The sequence below is a fragment of the Manis javanica genome, chromosome 11 (genome assembly GCF_040802235.1).
Source record: "Manis javanica isolate MJ-LG chromosome 11, MJ_LKY, whole genome shotgun sequence".
Classification (NCBI taxonomy): Eukaryota; Metazoa; Chordata; class Mammalia; order Pholidota; family Manidae; genus Manis; species Manis javanica.
The window spans coordinates 56023125-56044312 of record NC_133166.1 but is presented as its reverse complement, the minus strand read 5'-3'; the positions used below and the strand labels follow the sequence as shown (position 1 = coordinate 56044312).

Below are 21188 nucleotides of genomic sequence, written 5' to 3'. Positions count from 1 at the left end.
AAATTATTTAAAGTCATGTAATTTATAAAAGGAAATAAACTGGATTTGAATGAAGCACCCTGGTTTCAGGATATGTACACATAAAAACCACCAACCTATATACATTCGCTAGATGAACTAGATAAGCTGAATTTGCAGAGGTGTGTGAAAATCTTTTGTATATCTCCTGGGAAGTGCCTGTAACATTCCCTAGACCTTTGTGGCCAATAAAACAGGAAATTCAAAATAGTTTTCTTATGATGGTGTTGGCAGCAGTTTCAAAGAAATATTTATTACATGGGCTGGACTCCCTTAGACCAAGTGATAATACAGGGTTCTACCTATGACGGAAACTTCCTTGGCCAGGACGGTGGAGTTGGGGATGGTTTAGGATCCCGAAAGTTGCGCGCTGTAGCACAGTTGGGGTTTTCTCCGGCTGGGATAAGGAAACTATAAAAACAAAGTTTGCGTTACTGCTGATTATGCACTTCACCAGATCACAGTTGCACCGGGACAGATCTTCTCATAGCTATAGCTCTTATTGCAGTTTACATAGACACAGACAAACTGTTCAGGACTGCAGTGTATGATGGATTCCCAGGTGGGATACCGAACCGAGAGGGAAAGGAAGCCCAGCGGGAGCGTGCTGGATTGACAGCTGGACCTGTCCTGCGCCCGCGCCCCAGTGCGCGAGCCCGAGGAGGACCGCCGCCAGGGGGCGCGCAGGCCCGCGCGGCCACTCTGTCTCCTCCTCCGCCCGCTCCCGCCCCTTGCTCCCCAGGGCGGGCAGAGGAGGCGGAAGTAGGGTCCTCCGCTGCTGGGGCTGGCAGTCCGGGCGGCCCCCGGGACGCAGCAACAGCGGCCTACGGGGGCCGGGAGGTAGGCTTCCGGGCTGCCTGGGCTCAGAGCGCGGTGCAGGACTTCTCCCGGCGTTGTGCCGAGCGGAGTCTTGCGGCCGGGTGGAGTCGGCGGCCCAGCGGACGAGAGCGGTAAGTTTCCTTCCGAGGTCTTGTGCCTGTGGCCGCGGCCTCTCTTCTCAGAGGCTGGGGACGCCGCCCCCTGCCCCCCGGCTTCCCGCAGGCTGGGGGCGCCGGCCCTCCCCTCTGTTTCCTACCCGCTGGAACCTCCCTCCCGCTCGCCGTCGCCCCGGTGGGAACCCCGCGCCAGCGTCCTCAGCCTACCTGCCCTCACACGCATAGTCGCGTTTCCAGAAAAGGAAACTGCCTCTTGGATTTTCTCGTCCCTCGGAACTGTTACCAGCTTTAAAAAAATTTTTTTAATAAAATCCTTTTTACGTTTCCACCGACTCCTACAGTCGCTGTTAGGAGAACGCTATTTTTAGGTTCACTGTTGAAGTCGATAGAGGTCCCAGGCAGCAACTTTTTAAAAAAGGTTCGGATGACAAGAATGTTTCTCCCCCGCCCCTGCACTAAGTGGTTCTACGATTGTTCCAGACTCTGGGTTGACAAAGCTGTTCCTAGTTATTTGGCTTTAGGGGAACTCCGGATGAGAGTAAGGACTATCTTGAATTGTGAACAGAAAGCACCTAAAGTATTAGCAGCTTGAATATATAGTATTTGTAGTTTCTCGGTAGAGCAAGTTTAAATGTCTTTCTACAGAGGCATAGAAACGAGAAGAACTTGTGGAGTTCTGAGTGTTGGCCTTGTGAACCTGGCCGCTCGCATTTTATCCATTCCCCTGTAAATAGTAGAGAGGGTAGAAGGGGTTTTTTTTGACTTGAGGTTGGAGGTGGGCTAAAGACAGTGTGGCCACTTTTGTGACTTAAGGAAGAAACGTGTTTAAGGCAGTTGTTGCCCGTGTGATGATCAGCTATATACTTCGCAGTATTTCAGCATTGTGACTTGAAATCTTTACTGTTATAAATTTGGATATGTGATGCTGATAAATATGTTGCTATTTGGATTCAGAAAGGTGTTCAAATCTTTGTCTCCTGGAGGACAACAAAAAGTGCCTAGGAAGGGGAATTTTAATTTGTTTCAAAATTAAGACGTAACAGTGGACTATTTGGCTGCCCTTTTTGGCCATTGCAACGTATTTGCAGGTCTTTGCATTTTTTGAATAGATTTTAAGGAGTTGATAATGGTTTCCTGTTTCTAGAGCTAGTAGCAAATTAAAGGTAATTTCTCAGTATTTTGTTTTGAATGGTTTGCTATATATGAGTTATATGTTCAGCTGTGAATGAATTTCTGTTGACCTAAAATTGACCAGTTCAGGTCATAACTTGTGCATTTACTTGGGACATTTTTCTCTTTAACATCTGTTATTTTAGAGGGCCAAATTTTTGTGCATCACCCTATTCCCTCTTCCCCAAGATATTTAATAGTAACTTCGGATTATAATATATACCCAGATACTAATATGTGGATTTAAGCCATGATTTATGACAAGGGTATAGTCAATATTTATTTTTCAGTCAAAATAAGTTGACAATGGTTACATCCCAAAATATTTAATTAAGGCAGTGCTTTGTTTAGAAATAACAGAAATAAAACCAATGAATCACCAAAAAAGTAAATATAAAAGTTAAATGCTCACACACCATAAAAAAGACAGTTTGCAGACTGGGTGGGTTCAAACCAAAACATGGGATGAGGCTCACGGGTATATAATATAAGGCAGCTTATGTAGTGTGAAAGCAGTGACTGTTCATTCTTCACAGTGATAGGGTAGAATATTAGAATTTTCTTAAATGATAGGGAGTTGGTCAGTGGTTACTTCATCTTGATCTTGGGAAACAGATAAGGTTTTGCTTGTGATTTCCAGAGGTATAAGCAAGAAATGACCCAGATCAAGGTAGCACAATAAGCTGAATTAAGCTTTACCTGTATGACTAAACTGGTTTTGTCTGCTCAGGGAATTTTCAAGATTGGTCTCTGTTTTTTATTTTAACTTCTTACTATACTAGATTCACAACTCCAAAAGGGAATTGCAATTATGAAGTTCTTAACCTACAAGCCAAGGAACAACTTAAACTTTGTTCCATCACTTCTCTTAATCCATGTAAAAAGCCACATAAATTCTGAATGTCAGAGTAGAATAGAAGCTATAAGAAATCTTTAGTTTACAGATAAGAATATGTATTAACACTTAACTTATTTTAGCTTATGGAAAGCCAACATTCTATCCCAAGCCTACTCTTACAGCATCTCATGAAGTGAATACTGTGGCACCATATGAGATCAAAAAGAATCCTAAGAGAGCATAATATTTTCTACATTGGTGCCAGATATCTTCTATAGTTGACTCAAATTACTTCTGATTCTTCTTAGTGTTAATTAAAATAGCTACTCATTGCAGTTAGAAAAGTGATTTTCACTAAGTTAAGTCATCACAATCCCAAAGAGTAAAGGGAAAAATGTTTTAGCTTGCCAAAAAGAAAGAGTAAACATAAAAATACTGAATGGCAACCAAAATACTGTTTTTAGCTTAATTTTCCCTTTGCAGTGTAGTAAAATGGAACTATACTCAGCAGAGAGCCATTATCTGAACAAGTTTATTCGGAGGATAAAAAGGTTCTGTATTACTACTTAAAGCAAGAAAAGTACTGTGAGAATTGAGGGCATCTAGGTGTTTTTTTTTTTTGGTATTATTAATATGCAATCACATGAGCAACATTGTGGTTACTAGATTCCCCCCATTATCAAGTCACCGCCACATACCCCATTATAGTCACTGTCCATCAGCATAATAAAATGCTATAGAGTCACTACTTGTCTTCTCTGTGCTATACTGCCTTCCCTGTGCCCCACCATTATGTGTGCTGTGTGCTAATCATAATGCCTCTTATTCCCCTCCTCCCTCCCTTCCCACCCACCCTCCCCAGGCACTTTCTCTTTGGCAACTATTAGTCCATTCTTGGGTTCTGTGAATCTGCTGCTGTTTTGTTCCTTCTGTTTTTGCTTTGTTCTTAATGCTCCACAAATGAATGAAATTATTTGGTGCTTGTCTTTCTCCACCTGGCTTATTTCACTGAGCATAATACCTCTAGCTCCATCCATGTTGTTGCAAATGATAGGATTTGTTTTCTTCTTATGGCTCAATATTCCATTGTGTATATGTACCACATCTTCTTTATTCATTCATCTACTGATGGACACTTAGGTTGCTTCCATTTCTTGGCTATTGTGAATAGTGCTGTGATAGACATAAGGGTGCATATGTCTTTTTGAAACTGGATTCTGCATTCTTAGGGTAAATTCTTAGGAGTGGAAATCCTGGGTCAAATGGTATTTCTATTTTTAGTTTTTCAGGAACCTCCATATAGCTTTCCACAGTGGCTGAACTAGTTTACATTCCCACCAACAGCGTAGGAGGGTTCCCCTTTCTCCACATTCTCGCCAGCATTTGTTGTTCCTAGTCTTTTCTATGTTGGCCATCCTAACTGGTGTGAGGTGATACCTCATTGTGGTTTTAATTTGCATTTCCCTGATAATTAGTGGTGTGGAGCATCTTTTCATGTGCCTGGTGGCCATCTGAATTTCTTCTTTGGAGAAGTGTCTGTTCATATCCTCTGCCCATTTTTTAATAGGGTTATTTGCTTTTTGGTTGTTGAGGCATGTGAGTTCTTTATGTATTTTGGATGTTGACCCCTTGTGGGATATATCATTTACAAATATATTCTCCCATACTATAGGATGCCTTTTTGTTCTGCTGATAGTGTCCTTTGCTGTACAGAAGCTTTTTAGCATGATGTAGTCCCATTTGTTCATTTTTTATTTTGTTTCCCTTGCCCAAGAAGATGCATTCAGGAAAAAGTTGCTCATGTTTATGTTCAAGAGATTTTTGTCTATATTTTCTTATAAGAGTTTTATGGTTTCATGACTTATATTTAGGTCTTTGATCCATTTTGAGTGTATTTTTTGTATGGGTTTAAACAATAATCCATTTTCATTCTCTTGCATGTAGCTATCCAGTTTTGCCAGAGGGCATCTAGGTTTTTAAGAGCACTTACTTTTATGTCTTATAGTGCATCCCTGCAGTGGAATTCCTTTTAAAGAATTGTGACTGATTAGACAGGTTTTCTTAGGAACACATTTGATGTAAAAGGTCTCTTTCAAATATCTAAAGACCTTCAAGTCTGTTGACCTGTATGGTATATATAGACTATCCAATAAGTTGAATTTTAACTGGACATGTGGGCAGAAAAAGTAGACTTGGCTCATTAACTTTTGTCTTTTCCTTCTGAGTAGCACCTTTGTATGTGTTGTTCAACAAATAACAAATACTAATTTCTCAAAAGTGGTTTTACTTTTAAAAAATAAAATGATTTAAGATTCAGAAGATAAATATCCCCGGAGTTGTCAAGGATATATAGAGTGGGCTTTCTCATGCTTACTCTGTTTTTGGATGTGGGCGTTAAAAAAAGCTTTTGATACGTATTAGATAAGCAGCATTATCTGTCAGAAACCTCGAAAAGTTGCATACCCTTTGATCTAATAATTCTACTTCTAGGAAATATACCTAAGGAAGGAATTGGAAATTAAAAAAATGTGTCTGGGAAGAAAAATGACAAAGGATATAAACCCTAGTGTACCTAACAGTGTCATCTCTCAGATTTGGAGAGTATAATAGGGGCCTTATACCCTATCCTGGAGTGCATGTGTAATGAATGGCTAGTTCCACCACCTCTGTCTGGCCATCTCTTCCTCCCTCTCAGTTTGTACCAAATCCTCCATAAAAATCTGCCTTGGCTTTAATAAGGCTTTGGGAGTGTTTCTAACTTTTCAAAAATACTACATTGAAACTGGAAAAGTAAGAAATAAAATACCCATTTTCATTACTGATTCTGTCAATGCAGCATCATAACACAGGACAGCTCATGTTTAACAGAAGCTGTGTTCAGCACCTTAGTCTGGTGTGATAAAAATAAAGGGAAAGAAATTTCAAATGCAGCTTTATTGACAAATTGATTAAAACACAAAAAGACGAACATAGCGCAGTACAAAGTGTCCAGGCTCATGGGTCAAGTAGACTTAGGTTTTGATCCCAATTCCATTACTTATTTGTTGGGCAGTCCTTGGCAAGGTACTTAACCTTTTTTAAGCTCCATAGTTTCTACTTACATAAAGGGGACATAGTAAAATTATTAACTAAAATCACTGTATTGAGCTGCACATAATAACAACCCATTCTTACTTGCAGGCATTGTTCTAAGTACTTTTTACATGTTACCATGTTACCACATTTAATCCTCTAAGTAAATTCTGAGGTGGATTCTGATAGTATCCCTAATTATAGATGAGGAAACAAGCATAGAAAGGTTATATAACTTGCCTAAGTCATACACACCAAGTGGTGAAGAAAAGAGGTAAACCCGAATCATTGATTCCAGTGCCGAGCTCTTCACCTCTTCGTGTATTGCCCTTTCCAGCCAGACAGTGCCTCATCCTTTCTAGTGCTTCTCAAGTGGTACTCCAGCTCTTTTGGAGACGAAGAGAAAGATACCTGTAGTGATGAAAAGACACAGAATTACTGTCTTAATCCACTGTTTGGCATAGTGGAAGAGAAAGATACCTGTAGTGATGAAAAGACACAGAATTACTGTCTTAATCCACTGTTTGGCATAGTGGAAGCCAGGATTGTCATAAAAAATAAGACAGGCAGGAGGATAATTGTCTACCATATTGACTGGAAGCTTGCATTCTGTTTCTGAAATTCTATCTGGCATATATTAGGAATTTTCCTCAGGGATAATTATGTACAACAGGCACCTGGTTACACAGGCTGTGAGTTGCTTTCAGCCATTAGCTTCTAACCCGTAAATATTGGTTTAGAATTTGAAGGTATCCTATCCTATGAAATTCCACAGGATCCAAAGGGATCACTCACCGTGAAAGCAGTAGTTTTCCACAGGCAAGTGAAACCTCACTTGTTTTTCCAGTCATTAATAATGAAACATAGTCACTTGACCTGACTGAAGGCAAAGGGCATACAAATAACAACTTTTCAATTCCATTCTTTCTACATAATCAAAATTCCCACACTGAGCATTTCGAAGTACTTAGAGAATTTTAGACCTAGAGGAAACCAAGATACAAATGGTTAAGTTACCCAGAATCACACCCGATTGCCTTGTGCTTTGCTCTTCCTTGCATTGCCTCTGGTCATCCTGTGCTCTTCAGCTCAGGATACTTGAAGGAACTTCAGCAACACAAGGAAGTTCTTCGGCAGAGGCTTAGTGAACACTTACTATCTGAAAGGTCTTATGCTAAGTACTGAGGATATGAAAGTTAAATTCTTGACTTCAGTTACAGGAAGCAGACATACACTGATAATTACAATATAACTAAGCATTACAACTGGGGTGCTTTTTTTCTTTTACCCTTATGTCTGTCTTTCTTCTAGATCATGAACTCTAACTTACTATAAAATAGTAATCATGAAGCAAAGTTCGAAAAACTTTGTGTTTTTTATAAGTAATATTAACACAGCTAATATATAGCATTAAAAGGTAGCTTGCATAGATAAGCTATGATATATATGTGTATGTAAGTATATGCATGTTAAGACACTTCTTTGTATTGCTAATTCTAGAGGACTGTTGCTAATCACGTTACTATGAGTCTGCTAAACTGTGAAAACAGCTGTGGATCCAGCCAGTCTGAAGGTGACTGCTGTGCAGCCATGGCCAGCTCCTGTAGCACTGCAGCAAAAGACGACAGTGTGAGTGGAACTGCCAGCACAGGGAACCTCTCCAGCTCTTTTGTAGAAGAGATCCAGGGGTATGATGTGGAGTTTGACCCACCCCTGGAAAGCAAGTATGAATGCCCCATCTGCTTGATGGCGTTACGGGAAGCAGTGCAAACACCCTGTGGCCACAGGTTCTGCAAAGCCTGTATCATCAAATCAATAAGGTATGTGAACATAAGAAAGATCTGTGTCCTAACAGAACCAAATTTGGAGCACATTGTTATATAAAACACAATTATCCCACGCGTAGTCTTATACCTAAAAAAGCTGCTTAGGGAAAAAGGATAATGGATAGAAAATTGAGGGATTTAGATTCTTTTTCCAGTTCTTACTGTGGTATGAAGGATAACTACTATCTTATCCCTCTCCTGAGCCTCAGATAAATAAATAAGTAAATAAATAGCTGCTTCTATTTAAAGGAATTCTATTGCAGACTAGGGGGTAAGTCTCTATGCTTTAAGAATATAATATAAAATAAGTGCACTTTAAATAATGATGTGACTAGAATATGATAATCTCAACCATGTAAAGGATCTTCACTGTGTAAATGATCAGTTATTCTAATTAAATTTTACCTGCTACCTAATAGCTGGACAAAATGTAAAATAACCAGTATTTTTAAAGAAAATATTAATTGATGGCTCTGTCTTCATAATACATCCAAAATAAATCCCCTTCACTGCTAACTGAATCACCATCAGCTCTCAGTCCTCCCTATTCTACCCTTGCCTTCCTCCAGACTGTTCTCAGTACTAACAGTGAACCTAATAAGATGATGTCATCTCTGCTCAGAATATTGCAGCAGATCATCTGGGAGTAAAATCCAGTGTCCTTGTAAGGCCTCTGTATGATAGAACCATAATCCATTTTCTGATCTCCTCTCTGCTCTGCTGACTTCCTTCCACCAGTTTACTCTGCTGCTGCTTGAACATGTCAAGCCTGCTCCTGCCTTGGGGAATTGGCTATAGCCGTTCTCTGCTTAGGACACGCTTACTTCAGTTAACTGCCTAGCTAATGCTCTTCACTCCCTCCATTATGGCTCAAATCTGACTTTCTCATAGGTACCTGGGCTACCTAATTTATACCACAGCTTGCCCACCTCCCCTCACACTTCCTATCTTTCTTACCTACTTTACCTATTTTCCTTAGCACTTTTCACCTTCTAAAATACCAGATAATGTCTATTGTCTGCTTGCCCACTGGTAGAGAAACTACTTGAGAACAGGGGTTGAGATCTGTTGTATTTCTTGATATTTCCCAGGTTCTAGGAACAGTGCCTGACACACAGTAGATGCTCAGTAAATCCTGGTTGCTTTAACTGAATGAAGATATATGAGATTTCCCCAAATGATTCAAATTCATCTCATAAGAAATAGATACATTTTACTATTATTCAAAAGTGTATAGGAATATTTTTAGGTGACTGAGGAATTCTATATAGAACAAAAATATGGAAGAAATGGGGGAATTTTATGTTCTTCAATAAATTAGCATGTAACTATACTGGTGAAATCTTAAGTAGGGTAAGCTAGCTATTCACTGGTCTTGTAAGATTTTCTCTTTCAACTTTTAAATTAACTTTTCTATGAAACTTGAATTTAGGGTAACTACATCCATACTTGGGACTTGGCCTATTTTAAGTTACAAGCAAGCAGGTGTTGCATTTCAATTTTTGGAAAAAATGTGTTACTCAGTGTTGAATTGGCAAGATCTGTTTAGGGTAGGTTTTCTCAGCCTCCTTGCTACTGGCATTTTGAGCCAGACATGTCCTGTGTGTTGTAGGATGACTTAACAGCATCCCTGACCTCTGCTCACCAGATGCTGTAGTATGTAGTATCCCCTTCTCCCCATGTTGTGTGACCTGGAGTGTCTCCAGGCATGGCCAGATGTTCCTGGGGAGACAGAATTGCCCCAGTCAAGACCATTGATTTAGGGTATACATGAGAACAGTGTTAAAGGTTCAGCTTTTTTTCTGTTTATAATGGTTTTATTTATATTTAGGTAAAAGTAGTACCATATTACTAATCATTGATACACAGTATTTTACAAATTGTCATCCATGCCCAGGAAGATAGCTAATCTTTAGCAATTTTTTAATAGCAAGATACTCGTGAAAGTAGTGGGACAGTGGTCTGAAAAGGAAGTAAAACGCATAAAAGGAAGTCTGAGGCTTTTTTTCCCTATTCCCCTCTCTAAGCCAGAAACGACACTTATTTTGACGATGTTCTTAAAAGAATAAAATTTCTCATCCATTATAGTATTTCACGGAATCAAACGCATCCCAGTCTAATTCCATTTTCTTTTGGAGTGATTGCTAATGTTCTGAATGGTTTCCAGTTTACTTTGTAAGGGTCGTCATATTTTCTCTTAGATATCCATCGCTTAGATTTTGAGTATACATATATTGTATAAATTTGTTTGTTGCTTTCTATGCTTCTTAGAAAATATTTGACAGTGTAATAGCATTGTGCATTTCAGAGAGGCCCCATAAAGATTGATTCTGTCTCTCACCTTTATTAGCTCTAAGACATTTGATAGCAGACCCTATTTTTCCACACCTTTTACCTACCACAGCAACTAGCCCTGTCAGTTTACATATGGGAGGTACTCAACAAATGTTTGAGTGATTGATTAATGATCCTGTAGCCTGCCTGACCTACCACATTTTGGAGTGAAGATTGAAATATCCAAAAAGTTAAGTGGGAATGAGAGACACCCAAGCATCCTGGGGATGATTTTTCCCACTATAAGACAGAATAAACTACTGGAAAGCAGAACATAGAGGTCCTTTAACTCCCTTCTACATTGTACAGTAGATATAAAGGAGACCTTCTGTTACCCATGAGTCAGTGTTGTAATGACTTTCAGAGTGCACCTTAAAATGTGCCCTCGTAGGGATACTGCTAATTGGTTTAATTTTTACTTATGATTGACCAGTACAATGTAGCATGTTATTAGTATTATACACAGCATATTTAGTTCCATCTCACTAGTATGTTGTTGTGTAGCTGCTAACAGAGCATAGGCCTGCCAGATTGCCAGAATTCCCATCCTTAACTTTTACTTCATTTTATGCCAATCAAAATATAATTTTATTCAAATAATTTTTCTCATTTTTTGGTTAGAGTGCCACAGTCTAAACTCCCATAGTTTTTAATAGGTAATGAATATGGTTCTGGTTGTATTCATTTTATAAGAGGATAGTTTATTTTGGTGATAGTATGCAATGTATAATGTGTTAAATTATTTTCCATTGGAAATAACAAATGGAGAATTTATATGTGGTAAATTAAAGTTTATATATTCTAATGTGAAGCTGTATGTAACTCTTTGTTTCCTTTAGGGATGCAGGTCACAAATGTCCAGTTGACAATGAAATACTGCTGGAAAATCAACTATTTCCTGACAACTTTGCAAAACGAGAGATTCTTTCTCTGATGGTGAAGTGTCCAAATGAAGGTTGTTTGCACAAGATGGAGCTGAGGCATCTTGAGGTATGAAAATTACTCTACCCGTTAGCATATATGCAAGGTAGTTCCTAGAGAATAGGGACTTTGCTCTGTCCGTCTGTGTATTCCTAGTGCCTAGCATATGATAATTGATTAGTAAATTCTTGTTGAATCAATACCAATCCTTTCTTTATTGAATATAAATATCAAATACAAACTAGACATTACTTATCCGTCTACTCTGGCTTAGCCCCAGTGATGATAATAAAGAAATCGGTATGCTTCTACAATTTTTTTAGGTGAACATTGTCTGAAGAAAACTGAAGAGCATTTTAAATACAGATATCACATGTCAGTCCCATAGCTTTGTTTTTCTCACTCTAAAATAAGCAGCAATTCCCATGTAGCCTCATTTTAATACCCTCATTGTACTTCTTCCTGTTTTCTAAATTGTGTGTTTTATTATGAACTGAATGGAGTCCTCTTAGAGATGGATGTTAGTTGAAGCAGTCAGATCAAAGAATTTACTTTTAAATTAAGTCAGTCAATTCTTAGCTTGGTAATTTTATAAGAAATTCAGTATTGTTTATATTCTATTTGAAATTAACAGTTTAAGCCTAATTGCAACTCACCCCCTTTACTTAGCTTCTTTTGAAGGAATGGACCTTTTGACACAGTATTAAATTGATAATCAGAAGATCTGAATTTTTCTAGTTCTCTTCCTTAATTAGATACACGAACTTGAGAATTCACATTCTTTGTATAAATTTGCAATTCACAACTATTACTTGAAAAAAATCATTAAGGCCTTCATATTGTGGTTCTCTGGTGCATACTAGACAAAGTAGATTCAGTAGCCAATTCTATAAAAGAGAACAGTCTATTCTTTTTTTTTATTTCAATTTTTTATTAAGGTATTATTGATATGCATTCTTATGAAGGTTTCACATGAAAAAACAATGTGGTTACTACATTTACCCGTATTATCAAGTCCCCACCCACACCCCAATGCAGTCACTGTCCATCAGTGTAGTAAGATGCTACAGATTGTCTATTTGCCTTCTCTGTGCTACAATGTTTTCCCCGTGATCCACCACACCATGTTTACTAAACATAATACCCCTCAGTCCCCTTCTCCCTCCCTCCCCACCCGCCCTCCCACACCCCTCCCCCCACACCCCTCCCCTTTGGTAACCACTAGTTCCTTCTTGGAGTCTCTGAGTCTGCTGCCATTTTGTTCCTTCAGTTTTGCTTTGTTGTTGTACTCCATAAATGAAAGAACAGTCTATTCTTAGAAGAGATTATATTTAGAAAGTTTAAGGGTTGGCAAATACTAATCAATTATTTTTTCCTTATTTTAGGATCACCAAGCACATTGTGAGTTTGCTCTCATGAATTGTCTCCAATGTCAGCATCTCTTCCAAAAATGCCAACTTAATATTCACATTCTCAAGGAGTGCCCAAGGAGACAGGTTTCTTGTATAAACTGTGCTGCATTGATGGCATTTGAAGAAAAAGAGGCATGTACTAAGTTGGATTTGTTAATTCCACTAATTCTTAAAAGACTTTTTTTAAATATACATTTGGCATGGTTAGCTGGAAATGTACATTTGAAGGGGTTAGTGGTAGATGAGGATGTTACTCCAGTTCTGAGTCTATGTTATCGGTTGTGGGAAAATTTATCTTTAAGAAAGAAAGTTCAGTAAACCATTTCAGTGAATAAATGTAGTGCTATATGTGTATATATCCTCAGAAAACATTGTTTATACTACTGACCACTATAGTAGATGCAAGTAACACAATCTAGGAAAGACATGTGCTGATCTACTTTTCTATGTGATATTTTAATGACCAATCTTGGATTAGGGACAACCAAGTAAATGATTACTGTGTAAGACAAACCTTGCTCTTTGAAAAAGATGAGTTATTAAAACATTTATAGAAATAAGTTACATCCCACAATGTGTTCCACTGGTGATAATTCATCAAGCTATACCCATACAACAAATTCACTTTTTTGTACATGTTATATTTCAGTTAAAACTTTTATCTTTGAAAAGAAAATTCCTGGTGCCTGACAGCGTCGTGATGATAAAACATTTTTATTCTTAGAAACTGAGATGTGGAAAGGTTAAGTAATTTTATATTAATATTGCCAACGACAAAACCAGCACTGAGATCCTAATCCTGGATCCCCATTCTTTGTTCTTTTTACTAAAATAATCTACCTAAAATTTATGGTTCTTTTTAAATAATGATTAAGGTACTTCCCTTAAGCTTCTTTGTTATAAATTCATATTGGTAATTTCCCCTCTTTCTTTAGAGATCAGGCATATTGTACTCATTAAGTTGATGAAATATTTTTTTAAAAGTCATCAACTTAAGGCATAATTAGAGCAAATTGTTGTCTTCCTAAGCTTCAGTAAATTAAATGGAGTTGACCTGGAAAGCTAATTATTTCCTGGCATGTCAACTAAACTAAATTCATTGTATCCTAGAAAGCAATGTCTACCCCCCTGGGGTGTATGAGAAACTGGGCACCAAAACCTTCTACCCTAATAATGCTTCTGTTCTTCACTCCTCTTGATAAGAGCTGTAATTAAATCATGCTATTGTTAGAAATTTTTGGAAGAGTGCATTTGGAGAATTACAGTATTGGTAAATGATGTCCAAGTAGTCACAGATGCTCTGGCATTAGGTTAAGTGATTTAAAATATCCTCTTTCACATACTACCGTATTCTTTTAAAGAGCTAGAAGGCAGGAAGAATTTCATCACTGCACTAAGGGAGAAAAAATAATCTTGGTATATTCTCACATTTTCATTTTCACAAATTGTTGTCCTTAATTTGTCCTTAATAAAAAGATTGCTTTTTATAAAAATAGGTTGTTTTAACTTTTTCAGATTTTTCTCATGATTTTCTTCTATTTCTCTAATAAAATTTAGATCCATGATCAGACCTGTCCTTTGGCAAATGTCATCTGTGAATACTGTGATACCATGCTCATCAGAGAACAGGTATAATAATTCCCTTTCACAAATTAATATTTCTGTAAATAGATTAAAGAAGTGAGTTGGGTTTTTAATTGAAAATTTAAAATGAATATAGGTTGAAGAAGTATTAGAAATATGTGACAGTTTTTCTTATAAATTAATATAATAAATACTTATTAAAATACTCAGCTCTCTGTACTTAAAATTCCTAAATCATTAACAGAAGACCTGTGTTTGTGTATATTCATAAAAGTTCCCAACAAAACCAATTTTAAGATAATTTTAAGGTAAAAATAATTTTAAAATCCTCATTTAAAGAAAAAAAATAACTTTAAGAAATACATATTACACACTGTGTGTGAAACAGATCTTAGGTGCCTAAGAGACAACAATGAAATAGAGGAAAGCAAGTTTATTCAGTAGCAAAACATTATTTGTAGCTATAGCCTCTGAGACTTTTTGGGAGATTTTGTGATTTCCAGCATCTCTAGCCCCTCTGCTTAGTTGTTGTATAGGCCACTAATGGGGCAGCATCAGAAGTAGTAATTATAAAAGAAAACTATACATTTCTATTGTTAATACAGAAAGGAAAATTCCATCTGATCACTATCTTTTGACATTTGAGGAGTTTACCCACAAAATATAAATATTAGTCATCAAATATTTATATACCCATGAGATCTGCAAACCCAAAGATCATAACTGATACCATACAGTATGGAAGCAAGCAAAACCTGTTACCCTACTAAACTTTTCCATTTGTCTGTTAACAGAATCCTTTAATTTTTTTCCAACAAAGCTTTAGGTTGAAGGTGTTAAACTTCTTTCTGCTTATGAAGTCTCATCCCCCAGTCTTCCTTTTTGCTCTGTTTTAATATTTAAAGGAAACCATATAGTACATTTAAAACCCAGCAAAAGTAACACATAATGTGGGAAAAAACCCTGGGTTAAGAGTTAGAAAATACAGGTTTTGATTCTGGCTCTGCCACTGACTTGCCTACTGACCTCTGACAAGAAAGCTGATATTCTAGATCAGGAATCAGTAGAGTAGCCTGCTGGCCTATCTGGACTGCTGTCTGTTTTTGTTTTTGTTTTTGTTTTTTTGAGAGAGAGCATCTCTCATACTTATTGATCAAATGGTTGTTAACAACAATAAAATTCTGTATAGGGGAGTCAATGTTCAATGCACAATCATTAATCCACCCCAAGCCTAATTCTCGTCAGTCTCCAGTCTTCTGAAGCATAACGAACAAGTTCTTACATGGTGAACAAATTCCTACATAGTGAATAAGTTCTTACATGGTGAACAGTACAAGGGCATTCATCACAGAAACTTTTGGTTTTGATCACGCATTATGAACTCTAAACAATCAGGTCAAATATGAATATTTGTTTGATTTTTATACTTGATTTATATGTGGATCCCACATTTCTCCCTTTATTATTATTATTATTATTATTATTATTTTTAATAAAATGCTGAAGTGGTAGGTAGATGCAAGATAAAGGTAGAAAACATAGTTTAGTGTTGTAAGAAAGCAAATGTAGATGATCAGGTGTGTGTCTGTAGACTATGTGTTAATCCAAGCTAGACAAGGGCAATAAAACATCCACAGATGCAGAAGATTTCTCTCAAAACGGGGGGTGAGGTTCTAAGCCTCACCTCTGTTGGTCCCCAATTTCTCACCTGATGGCCCCCCTGCGACTGTGCCTGTCTTAGGTTGTTCCTCCCTTGAGGAGTCTTACCCATTTCTGGCTAACCAGTCATCTTCCGGGGCCATACAGGGAAATGTAAAGTTGGTAAGTGAGAGAGAAGCCATATTGTTTGAAAAGGTTAGCTTTTTACTTCTTTGCAGATTTATTCCCTGTAGCTTCTATGCCCAGCATTTGTCTTGAGGTATCTTTACCACTTGGAGGAATTATGATACTCGGTAAATTCGATATGAGGCACGAATTCTATTTAAGGGTTGTAATTAGGAAGGAAGAAGAAAAGCTATAGAAGTAGCAGGTGGAAGAAAACATGGGAAGATTGCTTATTTCTTTGACATATCTTCTTGTAGAGTAACTTAAGCATGTGTAGGTTTTAAACTACTAATTAAATTGCGCACACACATTAACATAATAGGAATACAGTTACATAACCAAAGCAGATCTATAATTAACAGCCATCTCCAGTGAAACCAAGAAAACCAGTTAGGCATCCTAGGCATTTGTGAAAATTTATCTATGATATGATGGATATTGTCCAACTGTACTTGAACAGTCTGAGAGAAATCAGACAAAACAACCCATTCCAGGGAACTGTTCACATCCCATCCCATCTGTTCTTTTAACAGTAGATAGTCTGTAGTTGTAAGATTTTGGAGCGCTACAACTTGCACTTCTCCTAATTCTTGGTTGAGTTCCAACAGTATAGATCCTGCTGTCTGTTTTTGTAAATAAGTTTTACTGGAACACAGCCATGCCCTCGTGTCTGTGTGTTATATATGGATGGTTTTGTACCACAGTGGTAGAGTTGAGTACTAGGGACCATAGGGCCACAGAGCTGAAAATGTTTACCATCTGACCATTTACAAAAAAAATATTGCTGACCTCTCTTTTAGATAATGTGAAATAAAGATTGGATTAAGTGATATCTAAGGTCCTTTCTGCTACCACTGTCAAAGAATAGGATTTTGCATAATGGTTCTCACCTTAAAGAATGTTTCAGAGTCTCCAAATCAAAGGCTGAGACTTTTTTTAGAACTTCTATTACTGTGCTTAAAAATGCTTTCTAATATCTGAGTCTCCCCTGGGTAGCCAAAACATATCCTAGTTAAAAAAAAAAGTAAGATTCATGAGAGATGGTCCTGGGGAAAGTAATGAGCACCATCAGTGGCTTCAGTGTCTACAGTTGACTATTCAGTGGCCTTGGATCACAGTGGGAGTCCTGGTTGAGTTTGCAGTTCTAGTTGACAGCAGAAGGTGCTTTTTCTCCAAAATGCCACTAGAGGGTACCATTTCCCAACAAACAAATTGATCTTGAAATAAATTTTGAGTGATTTGGGGGGATGGTATGAGATGTTGATATTCCTTTCTCTGTGACTTTTAGAAGTAAATATTATTTCAGTGTTTGTGAGCTGCATAGTTTCTCTTGCAGGTACTGCACTCATCTCTGCCATCGTGGCACATAGACATAGAAATCCATAGACAATACATCATTTTCTTCAGATGAAATGTAAATCCTCATTTCAAGTGTGATCTCATCAAGCTAGGACATGATATGCATGGAAAAACATTTTTCAACCTTTGTTTTGGTTTTCAGATGCCTAATCATTATGATCTAGACTGTCCTACCGCCCCAATTCCATGCACATTCAGTACTTTTGGTTGCCATGAAAAGGTAAGGTGTTTCCTTTGTTTTTCTTTTAATTCTCAAATGTAGATAAAGAAAATTCAGTTAGAGTGGAGGGGAGGGCACCAGTGGGAATGGAGATGGCTGACATGTATTGTATATGTAGTCTTAAGCTCCAAAGAGAATTGGGGTGCAGCATACTGATTTGAGGAAGTAGTTTGTGATGATAAAGGAAGGTGTGATTGAGATCATTTAGAGTGAAAGTGTACAGGAAAGAGAATTAGACCAGGAGAGGCATTGAACGAACAGTATTAGAGATGTTGAAGTAGTCTAGGAGAAGGTAGTAGTGTTTTGGGCTCCAAAATTAATCACAACTAGTGATAAGCTGTGTCAAATATCTGATATAGAATGCTGTTGGTGATAAGCCATTCTTTCTGGAGAGTGCAGCTACACGTCTACTTTTCCATTATGGTTTTTTATATATTTTTTACAATAAGCATGCATTTATTACTTTAAAAAAGAAAGTGAACAAATGATATTCAGTATGATTACATTTTGTGGCAAGATTCTGTATTTGTGCACATAGAGAAAAAGAGTTGAAGGAAGTGTATCAAAATGCTAATAGTATAGTTACATGAGGTAATAGGTAACTTTCTTTTATGATCTTCTATATTTCCTTTTTCTGTGCTATACTTGAATTCTGTGTATATATGTATTTATACATGGGAAGTATAAAAATTACTTTTATAATTAAAGTCATTATGAGTATTTTTTTCAGATAGCAGTTAGGATGTTCTTGATAAGCTGAGAAGAGTATGAAAACAAAGTCCAATTTGTAGTATATTTGTAAAATAAATGAGGAATTGGGGACAGTGCAGAGGGACTATTGAGATTAGAAAAGGGAGGGAGAGAAAATGGTATTAGCCCAGGGGGATACACAAGATCAGTAGAGAGGTCTGCCCCCCACCCCTTTTTTCTGAATGGGAAAGACTTTAATAATTTTATTCTGAGGAAAGGGTTAGGGAAGAGAATGTTTGAAGATAAAGAAGAAATGGGAAAACTAAGCAAAACCTCTGAGTTGTAAAGGTATGGATGCCAGTTAGACCCCAGGTAAGGCATTAATCTCAGACAAGCAGGACATCATCTCTAAATCAGAAGAGAAGGATGTGGGTGTATGGGTGTAGATCCTGATACTTTTATATGTGGGAGGAAGATTTATCTTAGTTCAAGCTGAGAGTGTTCAGCAGCTAGCCTCAGTTTTTCAGTGAAATAAGAAGCAAGATCATTTCATTGAATTGAGACTAATGAAGATGAAAAAGGTTGGGAGGAACTAAGGGGAGTTGTGATGTTACCTAAAAACTTTTTTTTTTGGCTTGGCTAGGACCCTTTCCTAGTCTTCACAGTATCTATTCCATCTAAGGCTTCTGCTCGATTTCTAGATGCAGAGGAATCACTTGGCACGCCATCTACAAGAGAATACTCAGTCACACATGAGAATGTTGGCCCAGGCTGTGCAGAGCTTAAGCCTTGCTTTAGCTCCCATGCCTCCCATACGTGATATGTTTCCATATGATTCTGCCCCTGTGTCCCGGGCTTCCTCTGGATGTCACCCAGAGGTCGAGAATTTCCATGAAATCATTCAACAGTTAGAGGGTCGCCTTGTAAGACAAGACCATCAAATCCGAGAGCTGACTGCTAAAATGGAAACACAGAGCATGTATGTAAATGAGCTCAAACGAACTATTCGAACACTTGAAGACAAAGTTGCCGAAATAGAAGCACAGCAGTGCAATGGGATTTACATCTGGAAGATTGGTAACTTTGGGATGCACTTGAAATCTCAAGAAGAGGAGAAACCTGTTGTCATTCATAGCCCTGGATTCTACACAGGCAAACCCGGGTACAAACTGTGCATGCGCCTGCACCTTCAGCTTCCAAATGCCCAGCGCTGTGCAAACTACATATCCCTCTTTGTCCACACAATGCAAGGGGAGTATGACAGCCACCTCCCTTGGCCCTTCCAGGGTACAATACGCCTTACAATTCTTGATCAGTCTGAAGCACCTATAAGGCAAAACCATGAAGAGATAATGGATGCCAAACCAGAGCTGCTTGCCTTCCAGAGACCCACAATCCCACGGAACCCAAAAGGTTTTGGCTATGTGACTTTTATGCACCTAGAAGCCCTAAGACAAAGAACCTTCATTAAGGATGATACTTTGTTAGTACGCTGTGAGGTCTCCACCCGCTTCGACATGGGTAGTCTTCGGAGGGAGGGTTTCCAGCCACGGAGTACTGATGCAGGGGTATAGCATCCTGGTGTTCGTTCAAAACAAAACCAAAAATACCCCATCTGGAGAAAACAGTGTCTTTCCGTGCCCTGTTCTCAATAATATGCAAGCAAGAAAAGCAGTGGGGAAGATGTACCCACCAGTGAATGTTGTTAGAGAGATCACTTACCACTTCTTCCTGCTACACATACCTGAAGCAGTTTTTTCTTGGGAATCTACATGTTCCATGCTTTTTCAGAAACTGAAGTGCCTGTGGCCAATTGCACCAGCTGTTGTGTCAGTTAGTATACCTCTTTGTTGTACTTTCTGGGCTTTTGCACCAGTGTGTTTTACTGGCCGAAAAGCCCAGGATTGGAGTGAAAAAGCTCAAACCTTTTAATAATGACGTTCCTTAAAACTTTAGCTTATTTTTGTAGTACTATGTGTAATATATTAAACTTGAGAATCACTACCGCCTTGTGCTGGTGCCAGCAAGGAGTTAATTACTTTAGAGTTCTCATTTTTTTTTACCTCTATAGGTTTCAGATGATTTGAACCTTACTACTTGGAAAGCTTAAGTTCTCATTCACCCCATTCCCCCCACCCCCTGGGATGTAACTAAAGATATTCAGAAACTAGTTTAAGCCCTAAATATAACCTCACTCAGTGAACATGTATCTGTTGGATCGTTCTTGTTTAAGTGTTTCATTCTACTTCACTTACATATTTCCTTGAGGCAATGAAGTAGCATCTTCATAGTTCAGGATTCTGAGAATCATGCAGAACCAACTGCTTAGTGTTATGCTTAGTGTTATGCTATAAATTTCTTTTTGCCTATTAAGTGCAGAGTGAATTCCACAGTCTTGCAAGTTCTCTGTTTCTTAATGCTTGTAGGACTGGGAGATACACACCAACATAGAATTAAACATGTCTCAACTAGTCAACCAATGTGGCATCTCATTGGTGATGACAAAAGCTAATGAGCCAAAACCTTTCAGCTCTTTTGACACGCTCTGGTTTAAGTCATTTAAATGGAACAAAATTAATTTCCTAGAAGCAGAATTTCTTAATACTTGTGAGATCACTGGGGGGATACCTGAGAGGTCACCAAACTAAGGTTGGAAGGTGGTTATATCAGGACTTAGCTTGAATAGGTTGCTTTAGTCCAACAATTCATACTTGAAGAGGGTCTTGTGGAATGTATTCAAGTGGCTAAATGTCCCTAGTTGGGAGAGATTATGTTTGTGCAATTATATATTTTTAAAGGCCTATAGATATTTAATATGGTGAAATCTAGTTCTCAGGGAGTCCCACAATTACTGTAGGCACTTATAAAGAATCTAAGAAGACCCATAACACTTACACAGATTGTTTTAAAGTTGTCTGGTCCTGAGAAGTGGTATGGTATTTCCAGAGAGGGCAAAATCAGAATCCCTTGACGAGCATTCAGAAT

At 38.0% G+C, this 21188-nt stretch overlaps 1 protein-coding gene across 1 annotated transcript; it reads left to right on the top strand.

The window, feature by feature from the left end:
• The first annotated feature begins 750 nt into the window (after positions 1 to 750).
• On the top strand, positions 751 to 20591 carry TRAF6 (TNF receptor associated factor 6). The gene is made up of 7 exons (XM_073216412.1): positions 751 to 968; positions 7534 to 7853; positions 11033 to 11183; positions 12500 to 12658; positions 14084 to 14155; positions 17436 to 17513; positions 18905 to 20591. Exons 2-7 carry the CDS (start codon positions 7558 to 7560, stop codon positions 19775 to 19777), a joined length of 1629 nt encoding a protein of 542 aa, XP_073072513.1. The 5' UTR covers positions 751 to 968; positions 7534 to 7557; the 3' UTR covers positions 19778 to 20591.
• Positions 20592 to 21188: the final 597 nt, after the last annotated feature.

Bases quoted from the DNA above. Each gene is read 5' to 3' on its own strand.
- TRAF6 (XM_073216412.1), top strand. From the start codon at position 7,558: ATGAGTCTGCTAAACTGTGAAAACAGCTGTGGATCCAGCCAGTCTGAA. The intron at 7,854-11,032 runs GTATGTGAACAT...TGTTTCCTTTAG, and splicing joins TGTATCATCAAATCAATAAG to GGATGCAGGTCACAAATGTC. The intron at 17,514-18,904 runs GTAAGGTGTTTC...CTCGATTTCTAG, and splicing joins CTTTTGGTTGCCATGAAAAG to ATGCAGAGGAATCACTTGGC.